We start from the raw sequence: 13,678 nt of genomic DNA, 5'->3' as shown, positions 1-13,678 counted from the left end.
TGACGCATATGACCTGCATGGTGAAATTACAAGGACTAACAAGTGAAGGAATTAGGACATGATGCATTTCTTCTATAACATTGACTGACCGCCTCTGATACGTATGCGCCACTTTCTGATTACTCTGTATAAGGTCGATAAATCGCCATTCCCTTCTCTGTGTAGAAGTCTAGGGCAACTCCCTGTCCGATGAAGTAGGTGTATCCTTCCTTCAGATCGAACCGCTTGTCGCCTGGAGCGTTCATATGACCATTACCTTTTACGACGATCATAAGACTCGGGCCTAAGATGGCCTTGTGCGTCTCTGTCTCCCCGGGCCCCAAACAAGTCGCAAGGACGTTGAATTCGCTAAAGGCGGGCGCATACTCATCGGTTTTCCCATTCAAGCCTTTGTCACTCTTTTTCCGTGGTAGAATCACCTCCTCTTTTGAGTGAGGTTTGAACGTTAGCGCGCGTGAGAACAGATCCACATTGTCCCGAGCCGGCCTGGGACAGAATCCTGTGTTCAGCACGTTATCGGACCGGGCCATGCATTCCATGATGTCGCCGTTGAGATATGCATGCAGACTATCTGCAGGTACATTGACAGCCTCACCTGGTCCGATGCAGAGATAATTCATCAACAACGCAGCGACCAGGTTGCCATTGTCGTACTCCGAATACTGTTTGCGAAGTCTCTCCAGCATACCCGGAATATAGCTGCTGTTGGGACCAAATTGAGACTCGGGAATGTTCTGAAGCTCATTAATTGTTTCAGCAACGGCGACTGGGGACGCGCTTAGCAGCGCCTTGCAAATCTGCCGCAGAAGCTCGTCATCGAATTTGTCGTGAGGCGGGACAAACCGTTCGAGCGGCTTCAGTTTCATGAGAGACTCGATGTCTTTCAGAGGTTTGAAGCCGGCGAAGAGCTCGAAGTTAGATAGTGCAATTGCTATTTCGGGTTTGTGATTGGGGTCGCCGAATTTCTTCGGATCGGTTGAGTGGAGCTTCTCAGCCAAGGCCTTGTCAGGGTGGATTTGAAGTGGGAGGGCTTTGGCGAAGGATAGGATCTGAGTCTTCATTAGTCAAGGTCGTCAGGCTATTTCTCTCGACACGGTGTGTACCTTGGGTAGAAAGGGGATCTCTGGACCATATCGATCCAAAACGGCCTTCCCGATCAACTGGGGGTTGTTTTTGATGTAGTCGGCGAGCATCTCACCTGTGGCAAGGATTTTCGACGGATTTGTCGGGTATGTACCCATCCACATCTGTCTCAAGAGTCAACTGTTATGAGCAGCATGGCTATAGGATGAGGCGATTCCTCACCTCAGAATATGTCTCTGTCTCCTTGATATCGCCGGAGCCAGGTGATTTGGCCCAAAGCTGGGCAGCCAGTGCATCTTTGCCCTTTTTGCCCCAGGGGTCGTGCTGTTATGATACAGCCGTTAGACCTTGAACCTGTAATACAAGATGGTGATGACGAACCTTGCATTCGCATTTAATTTGGACCACTGATTCTGCCATTGTGTCGGATATATTCAGCTTAGGATTGAGGCGCTGGTTGTAAGGGTTGATATTCCTGATCCTCAAGCGATCGATTCAAGAAGCAATAGGGATAATATTCATGAGCAGTGTAGAAAGCAGCGAAGAAGATGGTCGGACTTTGCGACAACGATAAGGTGTAATGCGTGGGCATGGCGTCATTGTTGGTATACCCAGTGGAACAGGCGATATAACAGGAATTTTGGTGGGAAACTAAATCCGCCATTGCCTGATATTCGCAGCAAGCTGGACTTGATGAACCGATGCGACTTTAAAGAAACGAGGAGGGGAGGCCAGCCCGCCAATAGGAAATATGAGCGGACGACGTTCTGACGTCGACTGGTGATGGTGATGGTGATGGTGATAGTGATGGTGTTCAATCTGACGTCAGGATAGGACCCTCACCTCGGGTACCTTTCTCCGTGAAGTCTTAAGCATGTATGCAAATATGCATGTAGCTCATCGTATTATTATCGTCAGTTCAGGTAGGCTCCACAAGAATATAAACTTGATTATTTGAACCCTGTGGGTGTAGCGTAGGACTGTAGGGTATTGGTTCAGGCTTTGATTGTTTATCTACTGCCATAGTAAGGTGGGCCAGGCGTGCAATTTGTGAGGTGGTTTTCAACTCTATACCAAATTATTCAAGATGTCAGATGTGTTAAGAGGATAAGGAAGCAGCTACCTAGATGCCATAATGTCATTATCATTATCATGATTCTGCCTAACACCATGAAGTTCAAAATAGAACATCGACGCCAACCCACCAACGCCTTGAATATGCCGCAAAATTCACCATGAGCCAGAAATGCATTCAAGACAAACGAAATAAACAAAACCAAATCATCCGTAGATTTCATCCGCATCAGGCACCATAGTCATGGTCATGCGTCTGGCCGCGACCCTTTTCTTCGCCGACGAACCACTCCTCCGAGACCCGGAGCCGGAGTCCAGGTTGAACCCCTCATCCCAGTTCTCATCGTCGCCAGCACGGTAACTACCACTCGAAGAGACCGAGTACGCGCGCGATGAACGCGAGCGGGCGAATTCCTCCTCGTACCGCGGGTAGGCAGGGATATACCGGAAGCGCGACCACGACGGGGACGGCGTGGGCTCCAGCGACGAAGCGGGAGATGGAGATGGAGATATAGATCGCTCGTCGACGCTGTTGACGGTGATTCGAGGCGCCGCAGCTGTCTTTTCGGCGACTTCGCTGGGATAATCTTGGCGGATGGGTTTGTAGGCGAACTGGGCCCGGCGCTCGACGAGGGGTTGGCGTTCGGTTGTGTCACAGTCCGAGCGGGAGCTCCTTGATCTAGGCGCCAGACGTATAGAGAGACGCCGTGATAGGGAGGTCGAGGTTGAGGTTGAAGTGGTGGACGTTGGGGTTAGGGTCGAGCTTGGGCGGGACTCGATGAGTTGATGCGTGCGAGGCACATATTCCACTTCGTAGGCTGGCTTGTCCGTGCTCTTGCTCTTGCTCTTGCTCCTGCGGGTCGAGGAGGAAGACTGAGGAGGGGTGGAGGTAGTGTATTGGGTCCAGGAGCCGTCTGTTGGCGCGGAGATGGTTGCGTCGCCCCATCTGGTGTGTAGTGAATGTGATTGCGGCTGCGACTGGGGCTTGGAGGAGTCGTGTTTGCGGAAGATGCTGAGGGGCCGGGTGACGATGTTCGCCATTTTGGTTATGTTCAATGCTGCTTTTCTGTGGGAACAGAGAGATGGCTCATGGTACGGAGTACTCCGTACTGATGTTGGGATCGGAGTATATAGAGATGACACTGGCAGCCGAAGCTGGGAGAGCAGTCTGGGGGTACGAGGCTGCTCTGCAATGTCCAAGCGCGAGGGCTCAAAAGACAAGGATAAGGCACAGATGATCTTGACGGATGACCACCATCAATCTATGCAATGCAGGACAAGGGCAGGACAAGGGCAGGCTTCAGTCACAAGCACCACCAGAGCAAGTCTGCGGACAAGCTTGAGACTCTTGTCGACCAGGACGACAACGGGTGTATATAAGCTTATCCATGCTGGATATCCAGTTAACGCTGCTGTTTTCCAATTATGTTTCATCATCCACTGAGTCTCTGAAACAGCCACAAACAGCTTAAGCTTGCATCGATCCGGTCGATCAGGTTGCCAACATTAGCAACAAACAAAGACGCTCTATTGCCGCCCGGCGTATTAGCGTCAATTAACAGGCATTGCAGCAGGCTAACATATCCATTCTTAGAAACTTATCCATGTAAGACAGCGAGGATATTTCGAATTAGTCTGGAATATGCAGTCAAGTACCATAATTAGTATCCTTTGCAGGTTGCTTGCGGGATAATTGTGCCAAATTTAGTTCAGCACTAGGAGGGCTGAGGTTGCAGCGCAGAGCGAAGCGCCCAGTGAGACCTCCTCAGCACTAGCTGGAGAAGACGAAACACACTAATTATGCAGAATTCTGTTTGTTAAATGAATTAATATCCTAGTCCTGCATGCAACTGATTTGGTCAGTGGATTGTCAGCTCATGAGGGGTTATTGTGGCCAACTCGGTGTCTTCGACTATAGAGAGCAAGCTTGAAATGGCATAGGATAGTATAAGAGGTGCATCTATTGATCGTCTGCTCTAATACAAATCAACCCTCCCTCTTGCCCACAAAATAGTTAAGGACGCCGTTTCAAGAATGCTGTGGTATGACCTGTGAACCTGTCAAATGACCCGAAAACCAACTCCGAGTCCTTTTCTAAGGCCGCCGTGTATGTACTGTCTAATCGAGGCTTCCCCGTCGCCAGAAACGCCTTTGCAGGCATCGGTGTAGCTTCCAAAATCAAGGTCTAGAACCCAAGGCAACATCACATGCGAATGAAAGCCGTAAATAGTGACCATAGTACGAAATGGACTGCTGCTCGTGGTCCCACATGCTGGACAAATGCTCGAAAAAGAGGTCGGATAGAGTGCTTGGTAAGTTGACTTCTTGTCGAGTCTCTAAGTGGAGTTCCCAACATCCCGAGATGGACCCTGGTGTCATTATGATGGGAAGGCATTTATAGTGGCCACTCTGATTGTGTCTCAGCTGTAAGAGTGACGGGTTGACGACCCAGTCGAGCCCCCATGAACTGCAGGTGTCATCTGTAGTAAGCTGTGTGGAGGTGATATCGTCTTTGAGTACAACGACATTCGGGTGCTGGCATTGTCGGCAGAGTGCGTAGATGATGACCAACGTGATGCGCCTACGGAGGGACTCATCACGGACGCGGCTGATGTTAAGAACGGCCGGGTTCGAACAGGGCTCTGCTGACCACACCGTGATCCTGGCTGCACACCCGCTGACGATCCCCATGAGGAGCCCCGTAAAAGTACTGGCCGCTCTTGAGAGGATAGATCGGTTTCGTCATAATCGAAGTCGATACAATATGTTCCGTCAACGGTCAGGTCCCTCGGGCGGTCGTCGTTTCGATCTCGAATCTTCTGTCCAACTTCGCCTGAACGAACAACACTCAAGGTATATGACTGTTCGGCGAGAAATTCGCTACGAGACCGCCTCACTTGTGCTATGGATCGACGGCCAGAATTGGGACGCATTCGCTCCATTCGCTCCACTCCATGATCGTACGAGCTTCTCCGGTTGAGCATGCGTCCGCGCCCTCCACTGCTATCGAGCGAATCAATCGAATGCCCATTCAACCCTTGGTACCTCAAGTCAACCAGGCTAGGACTGAAGGCAACTCGCACGCGCATCTGCTGGATGGCCGAGTCCAATGCGAGCTCTATAGCACAGTGATTCCTGATCCGTCCGAGTTTAGGCCAAGTCGCGCGTTCTCCGCTGAGACACGCCTGAAGCATGAATTCAGTGGTCGGGTTCTTGAGGATTCGAGGGAAATTTGCGTAGAGAATCTCCGGGTAAATATTGATATCTCCGTAATATTTCTGGTTCATGATGGACGCAGCTTTCGTGAGCGATGTGGGGAAGATACCAAGATCCGACAAGACCGTCATCCGGTGTAATATTTCGTCCTTGGCTAGATGTGTCACGGTGTGAAGCCAGCTAGGTGAAGATGAGGTTTGCATTGGCCCGTGGCTGGGACCATCGTCCTTCGGAAGGAAAGGAACCACATGAGGATTCACCTGTGAGACGATGAAATGATTGACATTGAACATCTCAGACAACCTGGTCATGGGCAAATCTCCATCCACTGAGCCGTCAATGTACTGCTTGTGAAAATCAGTCCAAGGGACCGCTTCTCCGGTCAATGGATCCTTGGCCATCAGCACAAATGGCGTGAAAACCAGCGGTACTGAACAGGAAACAGCTCTATAGCAAGTCAGAACACAGCTCGGCCAAGCTATCGAGGGTATGTTGAGCATCAGGATAATAATACTTACACAGCAGACCAAATCATCACATTGGGTGCGGTAATGTAGTTCAACAACCTTGGAAGTTCGTACACTCCGGCACTGGAGACACAAATGTTCAGTATCCTCCTCGTCCTATTGTATGCTTCCTGAAATGTAATGTCGCCAAGCCAGTTCCGCATGACTCTAGCAAGATGCGAAATGTCCAAAAAGGAGCCATATTTTAAGAACCGCGCCGTTTTCTGCAAGATATTCTCCTCCTTTCCTTCCTCGTCAAAGACGGCGAAATCTCCGTAAGCATAAGTATCCAGAAGCGCTGGTAACTCATCGTCCGTACGTGTGCAGAAAACGGCACAGACGATACTGCCTGCTGAGGCGCCAGAAATAATGCGGGGAAGCAGTTTTGCTTCCCACAGGGCTTTTAGTACTCCAATATGGTTCATTCCGAACGTGGCGCCTCCTGAGAATAGTAGAGCACTTCGACCAAACGCCTGTCGCGCGGCGAGAAGCTGATCGAGCATATACCTCAATTCCAACACATCACACTTCTTTCCAGCCAGTTCCACCAACATTGATATCGTATCGAGCGCCGTCGTGATGTACCGGTCGATCAAGTCCTTCGTACCGACATGAGAATGCCTGTACAGTGCCGCATTGCTCATATTTCCCAGATCGCGACTCAGCGAAGTGCGAATCAGAAAAAGCATCCGGCTTACGTCACAACTGATGCGGGCCTCTTCCAGCTGTTTGAGACGCTCTTGCACAAGGTGAGGGTTGTATTCTGAACATTCGAACGTCTGTTTCCAGGTGTTATTGTCCTCTAACTCGTCCAGTTCGCAGGCGCAATTCCTCCACTCCTCGTACGAGACTGCCTAGACCATGAATCTGATTTAGCGAAGGACCGACAGCGGCAATGGAAAGAGGAAGGCTAGCGACTTACATTACGCATTCTGAGGTACAAAATCTGCTTGCGGTCCTCAATATCCGTGAGCGCCTTCCTTTGCTCTCTTGAGGCTCCATCGCGATACGCAGTTAGGGTATCCCCAGCCCATGATAGCGAGTTCCGCACCACCGACGGTAACGAGGGGATGGAAATCGATCTCGATAGAATACGGCGCTTCCGTGCCGGGGTCGATGAGACATTGAGCTGACTCCGGGATTTGACACCGCCGTAACATTTAGGTTGCACAATAGGCGAGTCATGAAAAAGCGACATGGTAGTAGGCGTCACGTTGAGGGAGAGCCATCCATTTGGCAAATGTAGAGAGGGAGGAGGAACAGAGAAGAAGTTGACCAGAACAAAGCATGAAGATAGACTAGAAGGATGCCAGACAATCTTCTGCAGTCCTCACTTTATACGTCAAGGAGAGCACTTGGAAAATAAAAATATAGAGAATGGAGGCGAGAATGAATGTGAATGTACTTCAAGCGGGCTGCCCTTGCCTTGGTAGCCTGCACTCTGCAGCATAGCAACCCCAGAAAATCAGCGTGGGGTTTGGCAGTCAGCAGCGATTCAGACGTCACGCGGGCAGACTTGGGCCTCAGGTGTGGAGTCTTCGGAGGCCATCGCCCATCGCCACATGACGCCTGCTCCAGACTCCCACTGTTTCTGTGCATTCCTCCTTTGATGCTCCTCATTATCCTCATTTTCTTCGTATGAGGACTGGAGTAGAGCGCAGTACTTGCGCTATCTGATCTGCTGTTTTGTTCGCCCTTGATCAGTTATATTTTATGCTGGACACCTGACGTCATCCGCTTGTTCTCCAGCCAAATACTCCTTGTGCGCCTGAGTCATGATAATTCCTGTCTGGGAATACAAGCATGTGACAGGATTATTGACAGGCCAACATACAATTCAGGCACATCAGGACTTATATCCATGGAAATCACAAGAGAATTGGCTGGAGTCTTCGTCTTGCATTCAAACAGTATCCACTGAGTGAAAGGATCTATTGAGTAGAGACAATCTCCTATATATTATAGCCTCCTAAGTTGACCACCACCATCACCTAGCAGTCACCATATCGTATGGGGGATGTCGACATACGAAATGATCCCATTGTAAATTGCCGTGCTATTATTGGACAGTATGTTCGACCCTGGTCAGGCTGTTAGCCCATCGCGTCTACTTCACAGTGACTCGAACTTGGTACAAAAGACCTTCCTCATGAGTACTGAAGTACAGTCGATGATGGTCACCATGTTGCCGCCCAAACTTCGCTGCCGTTGGCCCATCCACAGCTGTCGACCTGCTGCTGCCTCCAGGATGGACAACGCGGACTTCGTTCAAGGGCCCAGAGCAATATATGCTGTCCCGTTTTCGTCCAGAGTGAAGTCGTCTGGCTCCGTCAGAATTGAAGCAACGATCTCGGATGCACCGCATGGCTTCCCGTCCTCATTGATCTTAATTCTGGCCAGGAGACCAGCATCAGTGTTGGTCCAGTAAAGATATCCTCTGAAGACCTTGATCCCATTGACACCGGTTTTCCCTTCTGAACCTGAGCTCTTCTTCATCAGAGGGTCATCGACGATCACATCATATGCACCAGTCCGGACATCGACCTTATAGACCCATCCATTATAGGAATCGGAAACCAAGATAGCGTCTTCATTGAGCGTCGTGGCTCCATTCACGAGCTGAGAGCCATCGAGGTCGGTGAGTTTCGCCACTGTGGCATTCGAGAGCACCTCTCCTGTCGAGGACACCTCCAAATTATCAAAATCGACCCGGAATATGTAATCGGTCGAGTTGGGTAATAATATCATATTCTCGTCGTACTGACCAGCCACGGCCACATAGAACTCGTCGTGTCTGGTCTCTGTGATTCCCAAGACACCGGCATACTTGCCAGCACTGGCACCTTCGGCCCAGCAAATAGGCGGCAAATTCCCATCGGGATTGACTTGCAAGATCTGCGGGTGGAGCAGATGGGTGGCCAAGACCTCGCCTGAGTGTCGGATGGCAAGATTTTCTATCCAGGAACTAGGTCCAAAATTGGCGACCTGTTTGACTTGCAGATCCATAGGCCATTGAGAGGCTGATATAGCCGCAGTGGGAGATGCCGAAGCAAGGCTAAGAAGGGTGGAAACCAAAATGAATTCGCCAGAAACGAGCATGGTCTTGGAAAAAGACAAATCTGCTCGTTACTCTCGGCTTGGAAATGTTTGAAGCGATGCCATGAGGAAGAACGTCGCATTGAATGCGCGGGTTATACAGTCCTATATACTTTCGATGCTTAGGCCGCCCCGTTTCCCTAGAGTGCTTCTCTCTTCACCCATCAGGTCCCAAGCTCAGAAAGAGGCGTTATGCAGCTGCTCAATAATCTCGATCATAGAAACCCACTTTGATTGCATTAAGCCTTTTCCAGGATGTCGGCGGCCTGAATCGGTAGCAGTTGACAAGGCTTGGTGAGTCAACTGTTATGGAGCCATGCAGATCGGTCTCTTTGAAAGTTTTTTCTTTGCACTTGGTGATGAATTCCAAACCTCTAGCCGCTGATTTTGTGTGTTGAACCCAAAGGAGAGCCTAGGACAGCGACGCTCTTGGTCGTGATAATTATCTAGTGCTTACGCTGACGTGCGATCGCAAGAATGCCTTTCAGACAAGCTTCCAACACGCAGAAATACTCCTTGGACCTGTTTGGTTGATACAGTAGCTTTAGGCCACCCAAAACACACTTTAGCGTGTAAGCCGATTATAGGCGGATGCCTTGCTTGCGGCGGACTAGCATCATTTCGCAGCCACTATTCTGCAGTGTCCATTCTTGAAGAGGACAAGCATTGTGAATGCGTGTCGAATTGAACACATCATGTCCGGCTGAGTGTAATGTGGTTAAATGAGCCCTGCATCCGGTCTATATCAACAGCAGAAGAATTATCGTTGGCGGTGGAGTTATTAAAATGGAACCCGAGGACTCATTGAGTTGATTCGACTGCGCTGCGAGGTAGCAACTTGGCATAAATTATCATAAAGGTCTCCTCATCGATCGTAGGAGCCGTGAGCTTCGCTTGCACGATCATGGAATGTGATGCAGCCAAGTCCTCAGAGCTACCCTTGCTCGGGATTCAACGCCTTTCTCTCGCCAGAAATGGCCGGCGCCGTCGATTTCGGCCGACTGAAATTGACTGAGAGCCGCTTCAGAAAGATCGCTAGCCCACTTGCGTAGCTTGTGGGCGGAAGTGAATGTGTCGTGATTTCCGTAGATTGCCAGTGTTCTGTGTGAGCAGAGCTGGTCGGCTGGCTTCGGGCAGAGAACCTGTTTACTCTGTGTAGGGGTCTTTACTGCCAAGCCGGAAGAGAGCTTCGAAAAAGACGTGAGAAGTAAGTTGACAGGCGGCAGAAGAGGTGAAACGAGAAGGTATGAAATTGTTGTTCGAGTAACATCCTCAACAGTCGTGCTACATTCTCTGGAGGCGAAATTGCTCGATGTCGACGGCATGTCTGTGCCTCGGACACTCTTTATCGACTGAGCTGAGAGCTCCTTCGCAGCTTGGCGTATTTGGTGAAATGATGTACCGATATCGCCCTCTGCGAACAAGCGTGCTACCACATCGACTGTTGGCAGATGTGAAGCGATCATCGACCCGTAGGAATAACCTCCTAGAATGAGATGAACTTCCCCGGAAGCGCTTCTAGAGTCACCAGCTGATTCGGCTGGTAGAGCAGAACTCGGATCTGGGCCCTTGTCCTCCTGTCGGGTGTGGTCTTTCAACGAATGCAGGTAATGGAGCATAAATCCGTAGAAGGAAACATAGTCCGCCAATTCAGGCTTTGCTGTCCAGCTAGTTCGACCTCCGGATTCACCAGCTCCGCTATTGACAGAGTCAATAAAATATCTTCGAAGCAGTGACGGCGAAATACATCATGGGAAAAACATGGCCCATCCTAAAGACTCACCGAAAGTTGAAGGTGCCCACCACAAAACAGCCTCTGAGGACCTCCCCGCCAATAAAGCCCACTACCGGATCATCATAGCACCCTCCAAGAGGAGCATATGGATGGGCTATTATCGCACCTCGTATGTGCCACTTGCGAGTACCATCCGACTGCTGCAGCTCGAGAGGCAAATAGAGACGGCACTCTAACTCAGTCCCGTCGTGAACCGAAGGGATGTTGAAGCTGTAAGTCGGGGCAGGAAGATGCATCTCAATGGACACCGGCTTGTTTATTTTTGTCTTCCTGCCCTTGCTAATGAGTACTAGCTTGTGGCAATCTGTAGCCGTTGGGTTGTCAAGATGAAGATGCGGATATATATAGTTGTGACTTATGTTGGGAGGGTCAAGACGAGTCGGAAACATTCGTGCACGGTCTTTTTATGGCTCCAGAGGCTTCGGTTGGTGATTTACTATGGTTGACCCCGTTGGTTTTGTTAGTACGGTGGGCCTTGCAGGGATTTGGATCCTAGTATCCATTACCGCCTTCCTAATTAGTATTATATGAAGCTAATAAGACCTCCTGTCTTAGTGAGCAATCAACACGCCATGCCTACCCCCAAACCTAGCACCCCCCCCTCAGCAGGCAGCTGAGCAGAGGGGTAATTCTATATGCCTTAGCCATAATGATTAAATATGTGTCCTTACCCTCCAAGAAGCTGGCTTTACTTATCAACAGATTGCAGATCAGCTTTAAAATCACACACCACCAGGTTTAGTACACCTGCCAAAGCCAGCAAATGACGCCTAGGAAGGCTCCAGGCAGCTACCAAAGCTCTCTGAGGAAGATGTTAATAATATTATAGCATTTATCTCTTCCTCTAAGAGAAATCGCCGCATGCCTTTCAGCAGAATCTGTCAAGAGTTTGATCTACCTATTGACTAACTACCCTTGCTCATACACTTGTACCCCTCAGTTTGTCTGTCGTAAGTTAAATCGAGTTCATCTCCCGAGCACCACAGAGGCTACTGCTCGGAAGGAAGATTCCGTGAGAACCTATGCTTTTTGTTGGAGTTGAACTTCCGTACGGTGAGATTTCTCCATTGGGAGGACAGAGGCCGCACGGAGCTTCTCTTCCAAGCAGGACCCTCACTCCGTAGAGAGGACTGACTCCAGCTGGATACATTGGTCCGCAGGGAGCTTCTGTTCCGCTGGGAGGACGAACTCCGCACGTATGCGAGACCCATTTGGAGTGGGACCTTCACCCGAAGATCCACATGAGTCCTATACAGCAAGCATCCGCAGGACAAGGTCCAGCCGATCCGACATGATTGCCACGCCGAAATTTCGGCGCGCCTTCCATGACTGAACTCAACTGTGTTGACGTTCGTAAGGCTACGTCTTCGGCCCCATACTTGTATCCTCAGCCGTTCCTCTTCGTCCAATCTCTCTTGCTCCGCCTGGGCTTATCGATGACACGCCATACTTATAGCACTTGCATGAAAGTATGGCCTATTATAACGTGTAGCTAGCCAAACAGAGGGTTATATAAACACGTACTTTTGAAATTTATAACCAAACAAACAAACCGGAAGATGATGAGACAACAATTACTGGGAGCTCTCCATTTTACGCAACGCTACTGCGGTGCTAGCCAATATGAATTTTGTCAAAAAACTATCCCAGCAGTCACTCATCTAAGCCCCGATCCAAAAATTCAACATCTAGATCGTCTAGACAGAACGCCCAATCGCCCTTCTCCTGGTCTTGAGCCCTAGCATAGATCTCAACCATATTAACCTTTCGCCCCCAGGATGACCCGAACATAGTAAGATTATAATACTCCATCTCCTGATAGCCCCCTTCAGTGTAAGCAAACCATGTGTTATACACATTCTGTGCTCTTGAGTCGCGTATCTCCCATGCTATAATCTCTAGGACTAGGTCGCGCGGTATATTCCCGAGTGGCTTAACAGAGAGCCCATTAAGGTTAAAAAAGCCCGAAAGTCCCGCAGCATGTAGTTTAGCTAGGTTAGATTCCCAGCGTGGCCGAATTGGATAACTATATCGGGCGTGGGTGCTGAAGAGCGCATTTGGCTGAGAGGACGCACAATCTACGTTGCGAATAGAGATAGAGCCCAATGATGCCGCGGTATGGGTGTCAATAGCTGTAAAACTACTGAAGTTCAGGTATGAATAGGTTGATATAGGTCCAGACCCAGTTTTATTATCTGTCGGCACATCATCAAACTAAGGCTTAGTTAGATCGGCTGGCCTATTTTCAAAAGAATAATACATGTTACGCACATGGAGAGTAGAGTTGTATCTAGGGATGTAGAGTTTAGTTTTGAGCAGTAGGCTCTTTTCAGTAGTATTTTTAGTAATGTTGGCACCTAGCACGGCTTGGATGTTCTGAGCTTGAGTTCCTAGTAGGAGAAAGAGTAAGCCCGCCAAAAATATAGGAAAAGATATAGCCATGCTGAGGGGAATTAGATAGAGAGCATAGTTGCTATCTATGGGTTGATGAATACCTTTTCTATCTTAATATTAGCCTATAAGTAGATGCAGCCTAAATACCTACGGTCCAAACGTTACAAGCCAAGGCCCTACTAATAAGTTCTTTTTATCAGCCCTCAATTCATTTTGTTTGATGATGCCCAGCTTATCGAGCGCAAGAGAAGAATCCCCACCTTGTTACCAGTCAGCCTGGCTTTGTGCCTTATAATATGAGCATAAAGCCTCCACGGTGAACGTGACACATTTGAAGCACGGCCATTGTGGAGAACGTGAGCTTGGGGGAAGCATGAGAGCATTTAGCGCTATAGCAGAGTATCTTACGTGTTGTTGCCTGCTGGGGCCAACCACTGAAGAACTGTCTGGATCCAAGAGAAGTATCCAGATGATCACCAACTATCATACAATGCTTTGTGAGAGGTGGTTCGAG

The 13,678-nt window shown here is 49.4% G+C and overlaps 5 protein-coding genes across 5 annotated transcripts, besides 5 other annotated features; all 5 read right to left on the bottom strand.

The window, feature by feature from the left end:
* Positions 1-119: 119 nt before the first annotated feature.
* NFIA_107750 (class I mannose-6-phosphate isomerase) lies at positions 120-1,503 on the bottom strand (the record flags this gene model as incomplete). The annotated part of the gene is made up of 4 exons (XM_001267179.1): positions 120-1,049; positions 1,104-1,247; positions 1,306-1,407; positions 1,465-1,503. 4 exons carry the CDS (start codon positions 1,501-1,503, stop codon positions 120-122), a joined length of 1,215 nt encoding a protein of 404 aa, XP_001267180.1.
* A 358-nt stretch (positions 1,504-1,861) lies between these two features.
* Positions 1,862-1,896: a microsatellite.
* Positions 1,863-1,896: a microsatellite.
* Positions 1,897-2,364: 468 nt separating this feature from the next.
* Positions 2,365-3,198, bottom strand: NFIA_107740 (uncharacterized protein; the record flags this gene model as incomplete). Its single annotated transcript, XM_001267178.1, has 1 exon — positions 2,365-3,198. The coding sequence occupies one exon, from the start codon at positions 3,196-3,198 to the stop codon at positions 2,365-2,367; it is 834 nt and encodes a 277-aa protein (XP_001267179.1).
* Positions 2,873-2,926: a microsatellite.
* Positions 3,199-3,429: 231 nt separating the features above from the next.
* Positions 3,430-3,455: a microsatellite.
* Positions 3,456-4,577: 1,122 nt separating this feature from the next.
* Positions 4,578-7,077, bottom strand: NFIA_107730 (putative Patatin family phospholipase; the record flags this gene model as incomplete). The annotated part of the gene is made up of 3 exons (XM_001267177.1): positions 4,578-5,820; positions 5,892-6,733; positions 6,802-7,077. 3 exons carry the CDS (start codon positions 7,075-7,077, stop codon positions 4,578-4,580), a joined length of 2,361 nt encoding a protein of 786 aa, XP_001267178.1.
* Positions 7,078-8,147: 1,070 nt separating this feature from the next.
* NFIA_107720 (uncharacterized protein) lies at positions 8,148-8,978 on the bottom strand (the record flags this gene model as incomplete). Its single annotated transcript, XM_001267176.1, has 1 exon — positions 8,148-8,978. The coding sequence occupies one exon, from the start codon at positions 8,976-8,978 to the stop codon at positions 8,148-8,150; it is 831 nt and encodes a 276-aa protein (XP_001267177.1).
* An 899-nt stretch (positions 8,979-9,877) lies between these two features.
* Positions 9,878-11,006, bottom strand: NFIA_107710 (uncharacterized protein; the record flags this gene model as incomplete). Its single annotated transcript, XM_001267175.1, has 2 exons — positions 9,878-10,673; positions 10,759-11,006. 2 exons carry the CDS (start codon positions 11,004-11,006, stop codon positions 9,878-9,880), a joined length of 1,044 nt encoding a protein of 347 aa, XP_001267176.1.
* A 2,605-nt stretch (positions 11,007-13,611) lies between these two features.
* Positions 13,612-13,678: part of a mobile genetic element that runs on past the window's edge.

Source organism: Aspergillus fischeri, genomic scaffold (assembly GCF_000149645.3).
Source record: "Aspergillus fischeri NRRL 181 1099437636245 genomic scaffold, whole genome shotgun sequence".
NCBI classification, from domain to species: Eukaryota; Fungi; Ascomycota; class Eurotiomycetes; order Eurotiales; family Aspergillaceae; genus Aspergillus; species Aspergillus fischeri.
This window is presented reverse-complemented; position numbering and strand designations above follow the sequence as displayed.